Consider the following 17,472-nt stretch of genomic DNA (forward strand, 5'->3'; position numbering starts at 1 on the left):
GTTGAGCCACTTCTTTTGGGTTCACAAGATGCAGGACTGTTAACAGTTGATGGCAATGGAGCATCAGACGTGTCAAAATGTGTTAACTTATAGGCTGGTTTAATTCGATCAATAGAAATATTTACATGTTCACCTTTGATTAATAACGTGAAAAATTTTTGCGTTCGTTGTAATACTAAAAATGGTCCTTCATATGGCGGTTCTAAGGGTTTTTTTACGCGATCAATCCTAAGAAATACGTGAGTAGTTGTATTTAAATCTTGTGGAACAAAAATGTGTTGTTTACATTTTTGCTTGGGTATTCTTGGTTTTATTAACTGCATCTGTTTTCGCAGATTATCAACAAAAGAATCTGTAATGGACACAGTTTTCGAATCTTCAAAAAATTCACCAGGTAATTTGATAGATTTACCAAATACCATTTCTGCTATTGTAAAACTACAGTCGTCTCGAAGAGAAGCTCGTAAACCCATGAGAACCGTAGGCAACGACTCAGTCCATCGAATACAGTTGTGGCATCTAATATCTGCTTTTAGCGTGCGATGTAGGCGTTCTATCTTTCCATTACTTTGGGGATGATATGACGTCGTATGCCGTAATTTTACACCACAAATGATTGCTAATTTTCTGAATAATTCTGAAGTAAACTGAGTTCCTCGATCCGTAACCACGAGAGAAGGTACTCCAAATCGTGTTATCCAGCATTCGTAAAAAGCTTGTGCAACAACTTCAGCAGTGATCTGTCGTAAAGGAACCACTTCCATCCAAGATGTGTGTCTATCGATGCATGTCAAACAATAGATGTATCCATCCGATGGAGAATACGGCCCAATCAAATCAATATGAATTACACTAAAACGATCATCTGGCGGTTTAAAAGTTCCAAATTCGGATTTTGTATGCCGCGAAATTTTATTTTTTTGGCAATGGAGACATGCTCGTGTCCAGTTACGAACTTCCTGTTTCAGTGAAGACCAAATGAATCGTGATGACATTTCTTTAACTGTTGTACGAATTCCAGGGTGAGATAAACAATGGATTTGTTGAAACATCCGCATACGGAAAGGCTTTGGAATAAAAGGTCTAACCTTTGATGTAGATGTGTCGCACCATAAAGATTTTCCGGATGGAAGTTGACACTGCTTAAATTTCAAGGATTTACTGTAAAGTCGCAGTTGTTTCAGTTCGTCATCATCAGTTTGGGCTTCAGCAATTTGATCATAGTCTATAGTTGGCAGGTTAACATTAGCAATTCTCGATAATGTATCTGCGACAATATTTTCCTGACCCTTTACATGACATATATTTGTGGTAAATTGAGAAATATACTGTAAATGTCTCAACTGTCTTGGCGACGCTTTGTCGTTCTTTTGCTTAAAAGCAAAAACTAAAGGTTTATGATCAGTGAAGATTTGGAAATCTCTACCTTCCAAATAATGCTTAAAATGTTTTACGGACAAATAAATAGCCAAAAGTTCACGATCGTACGTCGAATAATTGGTTTGTGCCTCATTTAACTTTTTTGAAAAAAATGCGATAGGTTTCAACCCATCAGGTTCGTGTTGTTGCAAAACTGCTCCTATAGCCAAATCCGATGCGTCTGTGTGAAGAGACAGAGGATAATCGGAATTTGGATATGTCAACATTGCAACTTCTGCTATATCCATTTTGCATTTTTCAAATAATTTTACAGTTGCCTCACTCCAAGGCACTTTTCTCTGATCTTTCTTTTTGGCACCTTTTAAAAATTCATGAAGAGGGGCTTGAGTTGCCGCAGCATTTTTTATGTATGGACGATAGAAGTTTAGCATACCTAAAAATGTACGCAATTTTTGAAGGGTGTTTGGCAATGGATACTCTAATATGGCCTTTACTTTTTCAGGCAGAGGCCTTGATCCTTTAGCCGAAATTTTATAGCCCAAAAATTCTAGTGAATCAACTCCGAAAACTGATTTGCTGACATTTATGCGAAGCCCGTAATCATTTAAGCGTTGAAAAACTATTTTGAGATGTGAACGATGTTCTTCTGGACTAGAAGAGGCAATCAATACATCATCTAAATAAGGAAACACAAAGTCTAAATTTCGAAATACTTCGTGAATAAATCTTTGGAATGTTGCCGGAGCATTCCGCAAACCAAAACTCATTCTGTTAAATTCGTAAAGTCCAAACGGAGTAATAATAGCTGTTTTTTTCTTGTCCTCCTCTGCAACAGGAATATGAAAATAGGCCTTAAAAAGATCAATTTTAGAAAATATGACTTTGTTTGGCAAAATGCGCTGAAAATCTTCGAGTCTAGGAATTGGATATCTATCTGGGAGTGTTTGGTCATTCAACCTTCTGTAGTCCCCGCATGGTCGGAAAGATCCATCTTTCTTCGAGACCATATGCAGTGGACTGGCCCACTCTGATTTAGATGGACGAATAATATTATTGTCCAGCATAAACTTAAATTCCTGTTGGGCAGTTTCTAATTTCTTCGGATCTAATCGTCTTGCCTTAGAGTACACTGGTGGTCCCCTAGTTTCTATGTGGTGTTTTATAGTATGCTTTACATCAGAAATAAAAAAATTAGGTTTTGTAATAGATGGGTACAAATACAATAAATCTGAATATTTACAGGCACTGTACATTGTATTTACACTGACGTTTAAGGCAGGTGCAACTTTACCTTCAGAAGAGAGGTTAGTTATTCCATCAATTAATGTTTTATTCTTAACGTCAACTAACAAATGGAAACGATTTAGGAAATCTGCTCCTAAAATTGGCTGTTTGATATTTGCTATGACAAAAGGCCATTGGAATTCACGACGTAATCCCAAATCAAGGGTTAATACTTTCGTTCCATATGTTTCAATTTCAGTTCCATTTGCAGCATATAATTTATAATCACTAGTTGAAATTTGTTTTGCGGTATTGGGAAAAATGCTAACATCAGCTCCACTGTCCACAAGAAAACGCAAACCCGTTGTTTTGTCAAAGACAAATGGACGGTATTTACGGCAATCTTGATTTACTTCCGCAGCAGAACTCGCCGTTAAGTCTGCTGCTGATGCTAGTTTTCCGAATTTGCATTTTTCCACTCGCAAGGTTTCTTGCATTTATCGAGATGACATTTTGCTCCAAATTTATAATGATAAAAACAGTACTTACCAGCAGGATTAAATCGTTTAAGAGACGCGCTGCGCCCCCGATTGTTTTGATTAGCAGCTCTGCTCCTTGAACGACTGCGTTCAAGTTGTAAGCGGTTGATTTTACGCTCTAAAGAAACAATCTGCGAACGTAAACTATTTATTTCACTATCCTGCTGTATATCATCTCTAGATGTAGCATATATTTCCCGATTCGTATGCATTTCTACAATACGGTCAGCCATTTCGGCAAGTTTCCGGATATCTTCATTGCTGACGATTAGGATATTTCGGATGGAATCCGGCATTTTTTGAAGAAATAGAGTTTTCAACACATTATCCGAAATCCCATCTGTCGCCAAACTACGCATTTTTTGAAGTAGTTGAGTTGGCCGTAAATCGCCTAACTCCATTTCTGACACGAGACGCTGAATACGTCTATTTTCGCTTTCTTTAAAGGTATTCAACAATCTCTCCTTCGCAGCGGTATATTTATTTTCATTAGCATCAGTGACTATATCCCATAAATTTTCAACAAATCTTGGTTCCATCTGCGCAATTAAATAATGAAATTTTGTTTCCTCCGATTTAATACCACTAATGGAAAATTGCGCCTCCACTTGGTAAAACCAAATTTCTGGCTTTTCTGTCCAAAATGGAGGTATTTTTATACTAACCTTGGCTACTTCACCATTAGCTGCAGTTTCCGTTGCACTTAGTTTCGGTTCGTGTTTTTCGCTGGTCGCCATTGCAGTTCTGTTTCCGGGTCACCACTTTATCGGCGTATGACTCTGCGTTTTAATGTGCAGATTGTAAACGCTCGATACATAAAATAAACATTTCTTATTTTAGGATATTACGACCAACGATTTAAAGTATTTTAAAGAAATTAAAATAAAAACACAAACTACGTCAAATCCAAGCAACGGCGAGCATCTCACTCGTTCTATTTATTTTTACAATATAAAATCTCGTTGCCAGATGCAACAGCAGAAAAATAGTTTCATTTAACACAAAAATAATATATAAAATATTTTTGATGCAATTACTTCAAAAACAAACATGAACAATTATAACAATTAAACAAATACAAAACATTAATAATTATTTATAATATTTAGTTACGTGTCAACCACAATAACTTGCGATGATGAGTTGCGTTACTCACAACCTGTTCCTACATATTTAATGTACACGACGTGATTATTTTGACTTTCAAAACTCCAAAGTTTGAGCTTTTTTTTTTTTTTATCATATTAGAACATTATCTTGTTTTGGTTTGAGGTTTATGAAGCCAGAAAATGCACGAGCAGAAATTTTCCGATTCTCCGCTTTTGAGGCATCAACTTTCGTTTTTAGGGTTATTTCAATATGATAAAGAAGGTTGCCACATTTGACGAGTTATCACTAACATAATGTTACAACTTGGCTCGAATGTCACCCATGTATCCGATTCTGCTGTCTGACCAATAACGGCAGGATCGTTAGAGATTGTCGCCCGAGGAAGCAAAGAGAAGAGAATGGAAATGCACATGAAACAACGAGGCGAGATATCGAAAGTTAAATAAAATTCTGGCATAGAGAAAAAGTTTTGGAGCTCAAACGATTTTGAGATGAAAAAATTAATCCATCGTTTTCTAAAAATCGACAAATGCGTAATCTAATAGTTATGTGATTGTTTCAAACCGGTTTAATCTGGTTGATGACTTAAATTAATTAAGACAAACAATGACTTAAAAAAATAAGTTGTTCTTACATTATAACGTGAAATGTAAGGTAGTAGATTTCAATTTTTTTATTATTTCTTCTTTACGTGATTTAAGTTTATTCTTGAGGTTAAATGCCCTTTTTTAAAACAAAACTCTGATGAAATGTATGCAAACGATTCTAACGTTTTAAAGAAGGATAAATTTGAGTTAAATAATCCATCTGCAAGAAACCAAAGATGGTCTGATTTCTTATTAGGGGAAAATTTCTTTCAGAAATTGTTAAGAACAAGATACTTACGAAAAAAAAAATATCATAGCATGGCTCTACAGATGGCGTTAGTTGTATACCTTACTCTCTAAGGAATTGTAGCATGTCATCTGTCAAGTAATCTGTCTGTCAATGCTTTAAATAATTCTTAAATAATTATTATTCAGTTTATTTTCAAAATATCTTTTAACTCTCTCATTACTAACTCCGCTCAATCCAGGCGGGTATTTTCTATTCTGAACGAACGGTTTCGATCCAATTTCTACTAGAAATGAGGGATGTAAGTTGAAAAGCAAATCATCACTAAAAGTTCCTTTCGAGAAGAGGGGGGGGGGGCTGTCAAATGAATGAGTTATTTTCTCTTGCTGGATTCTTTAAAAAGATAACAGGAGGAATTAAGAGTTAATTTTATGAATTTTGAAAATGTAAATAAATGTTAGCTTTCAAAATAAGGAAAATTGTTATAAAAAATGCTTTATCTTAAAAACATTTTCTATGAATTAGCTTCTCTATTGTTATGAATGAGAAAAAATATAAATATTAAGAATGCCGCACATTAATTTAAATTTTTGTGAAATTCGATTACTGAAATTTATTTTATTTATACATTTGTTTTAACGGTGTTTGAAGTCAAGGTCATAGATAGGAAAATGTTGCCTTCCATCTTTCTCTCTCTCTCTCTCTCAGAAAAGAAAAGGCCTTATTTCAACTGAATTGGAGTCAAAATAATACCACTGTACCATTGAAGGGAACAATGTTATATAATCACATTCCTTTTACCACTTTAGTTTTGGAATTAAATAATACAGCTTTAAAATTACGTTCAACATATATATTGTTTGTTACTTATCCATCAAATTACCGAATAGATGAAGAAAAGCCATGTCATTGGTTGGTGTAGGTGGTGCTACTGTTTGCTGGTTTTGCTGAATTGAACGTCAAGAGTGGAGGCTTTTGTATCCCTATTTAGCTGATATACTATTTGGCCGAAAGTATCCGTAAACCCAATGGCATGGACTTAGAGCGTATTGAGGCACATATTAATCCTATGTTTGTCCTCTTTGTGCTTCGATCACAACCTGCACATGCCTGGGGAGATTTTCCACCAGTGTTTGATAAGTGGCTATAGGAATTGACTCCCATGCTTCCATCAGAGCTGAAATGTGTGCTTGCAGTGAGGATGGTAGATTAGGCTGGCTAGGTAATCTGCGCTCTAATTCGTCCCAAAGGTGTTCTATGGGATTTATATCGGGGCTCTGAGAAGACCAGTCCAGTATTTGAATACCCATTTCGTCAAACCATGTCTGTGGGAGCCTCGATGGAGCAGTTATTCTACTGGAAGAGAAATGGGCTTTCCGCAAAATATTGCCATATTGGGAGTGAAGCATTGTCCAGAATGTTATTGTAATATTATGCTTTTATCCTGACACAATTTTACGATTTAGTTTAGTGCATTGTAGTCAATATAATGGCTCTGGCCTAAAAAATGTTAAATAAAGACCAGCTGTTTTATAATTAGTCAAGTAATTTGCTCATTTGATTTAAATTAAATTAATACTTGGCCAAAATAGTATTTAATTTTAATTAAATCATTAAATATTATATTTTAGAAAGTTATTCTATCAATCAACTTTTTAACAATTAAATAAGAGTCTATTAGCTGCAAAGCATTCAGTATCTTTTTATTTTTGTTTGGCATCAAAATTTAGTTAAAACTATAACACAATTTTATAAACTGTTGTTTTTTCTTTCTTATTTTTCGAATTATTTCTTGGAGTGGGTGGGAGTGTAGCAATTAATACTTTTAGCATAAACCCAAATAAAATAAGTTCAACAATTAAATTAATACTTATTGACATTAGGAAATTAATACCATTTACTTTTTGAGAGAACAAATCGTAATTTCGTGTTTATAAATATGTATGTAAATATTAAAAGTTACATATATTAACGTGCAATTAGCCTTAAGTTCATTTTTTATAGAATTACATGTTTATCATGTTTTGTTTCATAATCTGCCTGGATTTTGTTTCATTTTTAATGACATAATAAATGCTTTAAAGAAATTTCTTAACCTTACTTCAATGATTCATTGAAATATTAATAATGATTTATAAATCAAAATCCGAAGTCGGTCTTCACAAAATTTTAATGTGACATTATATATCTTCGAATTTTACAAATATAATGGTAGCAATTTAATGCCAGAAGCTGAAATGTAAATAAGAAGATATTTTTCAATAACCAGAATTTAGAAAAATGTTTTAATAAAATATAAGATAGCATTTTTGATTTTAATTTTAAAAATAGAAAGAAATATACGAGATTGAAAGATGCAGAATTCCAGTTAAAAGCATTTTTAAAATCAATCGCTACACATATGCTAAATTGCACGCGACGTATTGCTCCTCGTGCACAAGTCTGACTCTATACTACGTATTTTGGCTTCAATAATACATCACGAGTGTAGATCGCTGTTCTGCACAAATGCGAGAGAGATATTAAAATAAGGATTAATATTAAATTTTCTAAATAACAGAATTCATTAAGAACAGTTAAATAACAATAAGAACAGTTCTTTAATAAACAGAATTTGAAAAAACTAATAAATGAATAAATATTTTTTTTAAGGTGTACGTACACACTTGAAGATTTTTTTTTTAAATTTTAACTATAAAATTCCAGTTTTTTCACAGTAGGTTATTAATATATGTTTAAACTCATTTCAGTGAGAAAAAAAAGCATATTACACTCATTATTAATTAATTAAATAATATTTAATGAGCTAATGAGCCTATTTTTTGAAACATGATATCTTAAATTCTAATTTGTACAGACACACAATTCTAGTTGGAAATGAGGCCTAATATTAGTCTTCATGTTGTCTGCCTCAAACAAGTTATAAAAATGTATAGTTTTTTTTAAACAATTTTTTCATCAACGATGAATAGAAAAAGCGAGATTTTTTCTGTCATTTTAACTTTTAAACAGCTATTAAAAATTTATTTCTATAATATATTTTTGATTGAGGCACAAAACATCCGCTATTTCACACAGATTATTTTGATATATAAATAACTGTACTTGGTTCATTTCTTGTTGAGTTATGATTGTTTAAAAGAAGCAACATAGTGGAAAAATATCATTCTTCATAAAATGAGTTTTAAAACACCGTAACTAGAGTTTTTAATGAAAGCACCTCAAGAAAAATAATTATAACTCGAGAAATATTTGGAATATTGGCAACATCTTGGTATCGTTTGAAAGCTAAAGGATCAGAGAACATTATTAAGCAATAAAAAATGATTCTATATTTTGAACGATTTTCGAAGATTCAATGTACATACACCTTAATAATTCGAAAATTAAAGGAAAGAAGATTTCAAGATTTGACACTTATTTTGTTTTTATTTATTAAACGTATTTCACATTTTCTGTTTCGACTAAGAGCAGGGCTCCATTTTTGTTATCTTCAAGTAGTTGAATCAAAGCCTGAGCCACTTCTTCAATTCTGAAAAAAATGATAAGATTCATATCTTGGCAATCTCCTTCTTATTTCTAAAATATGTTAAACTAGAATTTTGTTTTCGTCTGTTATATAGTTAATACATTGTAACACTGCTGTATATACAAATTGAATATAACAGAAAGTAATGCTGAATGACCCAGCATTGACGTTTTGTCTGTACTTTCGAATGTGCTCTATCATTTACAGAACATCTAAGAGAACTTTTCTTTCAGATTCAATAAAAAGTTTTGTTTGCTTTCATAAGAAACCAAACTAAAAAAAAAAAGAAATTATTTTTAAATATCCTATTGTATTAAAGACAGAAAGCATTGTTTGAAAACGAACTTTAAAATTGAGTCATCATTATTTATTACTAACGTAATTTTTAACTGCAAATAAAATGAATTTCTTTTTAAACAATTCAAAAATTCGAATAAAACAATGCCTTTAAAGGAAACTGATTTAATATTGAAAACAAGAGGAATTTTCAATCTTGCTTATCAACAAACAAAGAAAATCTCAAAAGAAATATATGCTGCAGCGATGACAACGATTTCAGTTTCATTACAAGAATGAACAATATTGTTGTAAAATATATATAAAATATTTTTAAAAAATTTTTTTAATTAGGGAAAAAATGAAAGAATGATTGTATTACTATTAAAGTGTATTCTGGGGAAATTAAAGAATCAATTTGTCTAAATAAAGTAATATTGGAACCTCCAGTTCGAAACTTTGCGACATGACAAAGCTTGAAGTTTGATTAGAAGTCTTTATATTATTTTTAGGAGATTACTCTTCATTATAGCAAGAATAACACATGCAAAAAAGTATATTTAATATTGTTAAAACGTGCGTGTATAATTTCATTACAAAAACAAGGAAAGACTTCTTATAAAATATATTATAAAGATTTGGAATATTTATAAAATATTTTTAAATTCTTGTTATGTAAATTTTACCGCAATATTTTCAAGACATTGCAGAAAAATAAAATTAATATTAATGGAAAGGTAATTTTCTAAATCTTAAAATACTTGAAAGCAACACTAGGGATATCTTGAAACGGATTTCGTAATTTTGGATCCCTGTCAGATGACGAGGAAGGCAATGTTGCTGGCACAACCTCTCGAAATTTTCGCACTACATGAGTGCGAGGCCGTTTGGCTCACAACATCGAAGTTATCGTGCATTAGGCTCGTATATATGACGGACTTTTAACGGAATCAGATATCGAACCTGGAACTCTCCAGCCCCGATGCCGAGAACATCTCATCAGGCCGCAACGGCCTCATCTATGGGTCGGAAAAAGGCATTTAGAATACATGTTCGATTTTCAGATTTTTGCATATTAATTGCATGCTAGGGATAAATAGCCAAAGAACGCGCGCTAAATTCATAAAAAAAAAAAAATTAGATTTACGTCAAAAATCAATATTTCTTTACTACTGTTTATCAATGATCCATAGGATCTGTTTTCTAAGAACCATAGGAGATTTAGATGGGACCATTCCAATTGTGTTTTTTCAAAAGCATGAAAAAACGAATTTAATATATTTACTTGTGAACACGCTATTGTGTTTATCATTAAGAAACAATTTTTAAAAATACTAAAAACCGTGGGGAATAGAAGACCAATTAAATTAGCATTATTGTATAAAAAATAGTTTGAATTTTAAAATGACAAAGATTTTTTTTTTTTCTAATTTCAATAGTTTCAAATACTGCCACTGAAAACCCCCCATATCAGGAAATAACTAATGGAAGAAAATGAGACAAATCATCTGAGAGAAAAAGATAAATTTTGGACAATCGAAATATTTTAATTGCATAAAGCTAAGGCAAGATCCTACTTCACAAATGGCATAATAGAAAAAAAAAATAATGCAAAAAAAAAAAAAAAAAACCTTGTGAAAATTTTATAGATGTCAAAAAACAGATTTTAAAATACTTTTAGATGTCAAGATGTCATAGATATTAAAATATCTTTTCTGGAACATTTGAACAGATCTGTGATATGTAGATTCTTTCTATTTTAATTCTGCCACAAAATATTAAAAACTAGTCGCCTTTGACGATCAATTTATTCATTCAGATTATTAGGTGGTATAATATTAATATGGAATGCTAATTATTTTTTAAAGTCTCTTCTTGCTGTTCGATAAGACCAAAAAACATGGCTTTTAATGAATAAATCCAAACAAATTATAAAGCGTGCAAATTAAAAAATGCATATAGTATGAAATAAAAGCGCATGCGAAAAATATTAATTCGGAAATGAATGCACAAAAAAAGCATATTGTTTAAATCTTAATTTTAGCGTTAGCAAAAGCAGGTAATTGACTGTTTCGATGGATGAGTTTAAATTTTCTCATAACATAAAACTGTGCATTATGTTTACAGAATTTGTTACAAATAAAAAAAAACATTGTACAAAGATGAAACTGATATAATTAAAAAAGTAATTTTTTTAAGCAGTAAGAAAATTCAAGAACGATTTTTTATAAGGTGGTTTAGAAAATATTGTCGTCAATTTCCATAATAAATTATAGCAATTACGCATTTGGAGATGGTTAAGCCTATTTTTGCTCTCTGTTAAACTTTATTTTATGCCTATTAATTTCTTTTGCATGTCGTTTTCGTTTCTCTGAGTGCACTGAGGTTTTGATGAGCCCTATTCAGAATAAAATTTTGCAGTTTCGTTGCTTGGCGAACCGTCGAATTAAGTGCAGCTGTGAAGCAGTCTGAAAAGTTCGTATAGTGATTTGTTTACATTTGATTGTTGCCATTAGACAATGAGTAATAAGAGTGATTTTTGTACTACGTACGTTATATTGTATATATAAAGAAATAGATAAATAAATGTGAGCAATGAAATCCATATTACTTGAGAATCTTCTGTGCATCACTCGAAACAGCTCCTCTGCTGTTTTCATCAACTTCTGGTCTTGGGCCCGACCGAAATAGTTCCGTGCCCGTGTAAGCCGGGCAAATCGCGTTTACCGTGACGCCAGTCTTCTTGAAGTGATATTCGTTCTAATAAAACGCATTATACATCTCAATAATAATAATAATGTGTTACTCAATAATTGTTATTGTATTAACAATAGTCTATAATTTTTTTAAATGTGTTACTCATTGACTATTATTGTGTTAACAATACTCTAAAATTGTTAACAATGAGTTGCTCAATAATTGTTAACAATGCGTTACTCAATAATTGTTAACAATGCGTTACTCAATAATTGTTCACAGTAAGTAACAATTTGAGTAATCTGTTACTCAATGATTGTTACTGTATTAACAATAGTCTGTAATTGTTAACAATTTGTTACTCAATGATTATTATTGTGAATACTCTATAATTGTTAACAATGTGTTACTCAGAATTCAGTAATAATAGAAATACAGATATTTAATTCGGGAATGACATTTTTGGAATATTAGCATTTTGGTACACAAAAATGTGTAAAAATGTGTTGCTCAATGACTATTATTGGGTTAACAATACTATAAAATTGTTAACAATGAGTTACTCCATAATTGTTAACAATCTGTTACTCAATGATTGTTACTGTATTAACAATAGTCTATAATTGTTAACAATTTGTTACTCAATAATTATTATTGTGAATACTCTATAATTGTTAACAATGTGCTACTCAGAACTCAGTAATAATTGAAATACAGATATTTAAATTCAGGAATGACATTTTTGGAATATTAGCATTTTCGTAGACAAAAATGTGTAAAAATGTGTTGCTCAATGACTATTATTTGGTTAACAATACTCTAAAATTGTTAACAATGAGTTACTCCATAATTGTTAACAATCTGTTACTCAATGATTGTTACTGTATTAACAATAGTCTATAATTGTTAACAATTTGTTACTCAATGATTATTATTGTGAATACTCTATAATTGTTAACAATGTGTTACTCAGAACTCAGTAATAATAGAAATACAGATATTTAATTCGGGAATGACATTTTTGGAATATTAGCATTTTGGTAGACAAAAATGTGTAAAAATGTGTTGCTCAATGACTATTATTGGGTTAACAATACTCTAAAATTGTTAACAATGAGTTACTCCATAATTGTTAACAATCTGTTACTCAATGATTGTTACTGTATTAACAATAGTCTATAATTGTTAACAATTTGTTACTCAATGATTATTATTGTGAATACTCTATAATTGTTAACAATGTGTTACTCAGAACTCAGTAATAATAGAAATACAGATATTTAATTCGGGAATGACATTTTTGGAATATTAGCATTTTGGTAGACAAAAATGTGTAAAAATGTGTTGCTCAATGACTATTATTGGGTTAACAATACTCTAAAATTGTTAACAATGAGTTACTCCATAATTGTTAACAATCTGTTACTCAATGATTGTTACTGTATTAACAATAGTCTATAATTGTTAACAATTTGTTACTCAATAATTATTATTGTGAATACTCTATAATTGTTAACAATGTGTTACTCAGAACTCAGTAATAATAGAAATACAGATATTTAATTCGGGAATGACATTTTTGGAATATTAGCATTTTGGTAGACAAAAATGTGTAAAAATGTGTTGCTCAATGACTATTATTGGGTTAACAATACTCTAAAATTGTTAACAATGAGTTACTCCATAATTGTTAACAATCTGTTACTCAATGATTGTTACTGTATTAACAATAGTCTATAATTGTTAACAATTTGTTACTCAATAATTATTATTGTGAATACTCTATAATTGTTAACAATGTGTTACTCAGAACTCAGTAATAATAGAAATACAGATATTTAAATTCAGGAATGACATTTTTGGAATATTAGCATTTTCGTAGACAAAAATGTGTAAAAATGTGTTGCTCAATGACTATTATTGGGTTAACAATACTCTAAAATTGTTAACAATGAGTTACTCCATAATTGTTAACAATCTGTTACTCAATGATTGTTACTGTATTAACAATAGTCTATAATTGTTAACAATTTGTTACTCAATGATTATTATTGTGAATACTCTATAATTGTTAACAATGTGTTACTCAGAACTCAGTAATAATAGAAATACAGATATTTAATTCGGGAATAACATTTTTGGAATATTAGCATTTTGGTAGACAAAAATGTGTAAAAATGTGTTGCTCAATGACTATTATTGGGTTAACAATACTCTAAAATTGTTAACAATGAGTTACTCCATAATTGTTAACAATCTGTTACTCAATGATTGTTACTGTATTAACAATAGTCTATAATTGTTAACAATTTGTTACTCAATGATTATTATTGTGAATACTCTATAATTGTTAACAATGTGTTACTCAGAACTCAGTAATAATAGAAATACAGATATTTAAATTCAGGAATGACATTTTTGGAATATTAGCATTTTGGTAGACAAGAAACGAAAAATCATTTCTTGAATTCTCTTCTACAATTGCCATTTGTACCTAAATGCACTTATTTGGTACGCAAATAATTGCTCGAATGGAAATTGTACTTGCATACACTTACTAGAGTTTCAGTGCCAGTGTGTATAACATGCAACAAAAATATTTTACTTATAGACCATACTTTAACAAAATGCTCTGATTTTAACTCTTTTCGTTTATACATTTTAGATTTGAAGGACTAGGTGAGTAAGAGATCCCGCCCAAATTTGTTCCCTTTCCTTAGAAATACTGGGTTGTATTAAAATCCCGAATTTAAATTTTAACTTGTATTTTTGCTGATTTTTGAGGTATGATTGTCGTCTCAGCTTTCTCACAGCATTTGCTTTTCCTTTTGTTTCTTTCTCATATACGTGGTACAGAGAATGTATTGCAGTTTTTTAAAAAAATGGAGAGTTTGATGAATTTCCGCGGTTTAGACTTCCCTGATTTTGAAAATCCCATTTTTGGAAAATGCCTCTCTGCCAAACTATAACAAAGATAATTCAAAAATGTTTTGGCTGATAGATGAAATTTGGTACATGATCCTTACACAAAGTTTGTAGATTTTTGTCAAATTTTGAACGAATCTATTGAGAGAAAGTCTGTCTGTCCGGATGTTCGAATACAAACTCACACGATAATTATAAAACGAAGAGAGTTAAATTGATAAGATTCGATACACATATTTAACAAACATAGTGTACACAATTTTGAATCAAATCCAATAAGAGGATATGTACATCAAACGTCTGTCGGTATTTACTTTCAGAAGCGCGATAACTGAAAAACGCTGTGATTTAACCCTATGAGCCCTGACCACCCGATATCGTCCCGTTCGATAGGGACATGACTCAGGCGCTTTGGAGAGGTTAAATGAGTTTAAAGAAGCGAAGAAATACCTTTCACCCCTTAAACTCATTTAACCGTCCTGAAATGTCTTGATCTAGACATCAAATAATGAAGTAGAATTTCCAGACAATTCTTTATTTTACAGCCCTATATATACAAAAGAACAACTTGTTCTGATCCTGGTTAAATAAATAGTTATTTACACCTGTAGTAGGAGACACAACAGTCGAAGGTTTATCTTGAAACTCAGTTCTCCATCAATACGGAGAAACAACACCACAGGGAACTAACAGGTTGTTAGTCAACATGACCATTCCAGGGGTCGTTCTCGGACTCCGAACTCGTGGGCGTAGTCAAACAGTCTGCCTGCCATTCGTTTCTTCTCCTCTTCCTAAAAAAACTCTCCGCACTTTATTTCGGCGACAATCTCCGCCCCTTAATTTACATTGGTCATTTGAGCTCTCTTTCAGCCAATCGGGGTTCAGCAATATGCTCCCTCAGCGGCGCCAGTCGGTCGTGGGAAGGTCTAGTGATGCACCTTTCGTAACTGATTATTCTGGAACACGGAGTTATCATAGTCCTTTCACAATGAAAAACATTTAGCATTCAGATGTTTGGAAACCCCTTTTTCTTTGAAGGTACTATCAATATCTCTTGGACGAGAAATTCCCACATGTGATCTTTCACTGTAGTCGTTAATGAACAGATGCGAAACCACCCAGGTGAAAAGATCCACCATCTGGCTATCTCGAGGAGTTTAGTAATTAACAGCGACGACACAGCTGGCTGTAAATGTCTTATCAGTACTGAGAAACGGGGAATGTTACAGTCCCAAAGAGCCTGAGTAAGGCCCCTATCGAACGGGGTGATATCCAGTGGTCAGCGCTCATAGGGTTAAATATGTAAAGTTTGATATGTGATATTGAGATTACAAATGAATTCTGCATCAAATTTTTCTTTCAATCGGTTTGAAAAAATGCGCCTAAAGTACGCATTCACCTTTATTAGAGGGTATGCGAAAAAATTTTCAAAGACCACTCCCGTTGTTTGAATATTCGATCGTGCTGCTGCTGACTATGGAATAAGATCGGTTTAAGTGCAGGTATATGGAACGAATTATATAAAAAAATTAAAATTTTAAGCAAAAGTCCATACCCCATAACTCTTTGTTAATCCTACGATTGCATGCTTCGTTGCGCAGTAGATAGGAGCCCAGACAACGTTAGGGTTTATACCTATGGAAAAAAAAGAAAAGAAAGATTTTCTTCACTGGCAAACAATGAATACCAAATAAATGCCATTATTTTCTGAAAAGAAATATAATGAACACACTCATACCATTGAGCATTAGGTAACTTCTTTATGATAATCCGAACCATCTCGATTATCTTAAAATACTTTCCTTTAACCCTTTCTAGGGCCGTGGGAAGTATGCTTCCCACCAAATTTATCAATCTTTGTATGAAATGATGTAGGTTGGCATCAGTTCTGACACATTTTCTTAGAAAGACAGAAACTTAGATGCTTTAGTTCTTTATCTCACACAAAATAATGTGTCTTGATTTGTTACTTAATTATTAATTAACCAAATGAATTAATTAAGCAAATTAAATTTATCTAATAAGCTAAATGAATCCTTTTTCTTATTCAAATTTCAAGCCTAAAAATATTTTAACATAACTAGAAAAAAAATGGCCCTTTAAATGGTTAAAAGCCGTCTTTGGCGACAAGTTTGTTGCCCCATATTGCTTTTTAAACTGTAAAATGATTAATATTAAATGCATTTTTTTAAAAAGAACATTTTATTGTGTGATTTGATCCTTCTGGAAAATATCGATACAATTGAATAAGTTAACTGCATATTAAAAAGCGTATATAGTACAAAAAAAGTAGGAAATTCTACTATGGAGTTAATGAGAAATGCTATTAAATGTTTTAATGGATGTCTGAATTCCATCATAGCATCTTAAAACATTGTTACAGATAATGTAGCAAATTGTATTAGAAATATTATTAGAATGAAGAAAAAAATTATAGGAATGAAATTGGTAGGATTAAAAATACAATTTTTTTAATCTTAAGATAAAACAAAGACTTCTTTTGAATGGTTTGGGAAGATATGAACGACACTTTCAGTTGCCAAGTCATAACAATTATCCATTTGGCGATGATTAAGTCCATTTTTGTTTTCGATTAAACATTCTGTTTGAAATCTTTTTTTTTTCTTCTTTTTTTTCTATTTCGTTTACATTTGCTCTCCTCTGACTGAATGTACTTTTTGATGGTATAAGGAACCATCTTCGGAACATTTCTAATAAAATTTCACAATTACATTAATTAGCAAAGAGAAGCGTTAAATTCAGTGCAGCTGTGAAAACGCTCAATGAATATGTCTGAAATTCATATGATGGTTTGATTATATTTGACTCTAGCCATTGGATAATAAGAAATTTGATAGATTTCTGTGCCACGTACATTGGGTACATTAGCATTATATGTATATTCTCTAAGTCAAATAGCAGAACTGTTTAATCTGAAGCTACCAAACCTGGCAAATA

The 17,472-nt window shown here is 31.6% G+C and overlaps 1 protein-coding gene across 1 annotated transcript in view; it reads right to left on the minus strand.

Moving 5' to 3' along the window:
• Positions 1-8,522: 8,522 nt before the first annotated feature.
• The window catches only part of LOC129957321 (15-hydroxyprostaglandin dehydrogenase [NAD(+)]-like), a 214,553-nt gene continuing 205,603 nt past the window's right edge, over positions 8,523-17,472 (minus strand). The window contains exons 6-8 of the mRNA XM_056069592.1: positions 16,070-16,149; positions 11,504-11,652; positions 8,523-8,619 (exon numbers count right to left, since the gene is read on the minus strand). Coding sequence (XP_055925567.1) covers positions 8,523-8,619; positions 11,504-11,652; positions 16,070-16,149 — 326 coding nt within the window. The remainder of the gene's footprint in view (positions 8,620-11,503; positions 11,653-16,069; positions 16,150-17,472) is intronic.

This window comes from Argiope bruennichi, chromosome 11, assembly GCF_947563725.1.
Source record: "Argiope bruennichi chromosome 11, qqArgBrue1.1, whole genome shotgun sequence".
Classification (NCBI taxonomy): Eukaryota; Metazoa; Arthropoda; class Arachnida; order Araneae; family Araneidae; genus Argiope; species Argiope bruennichi.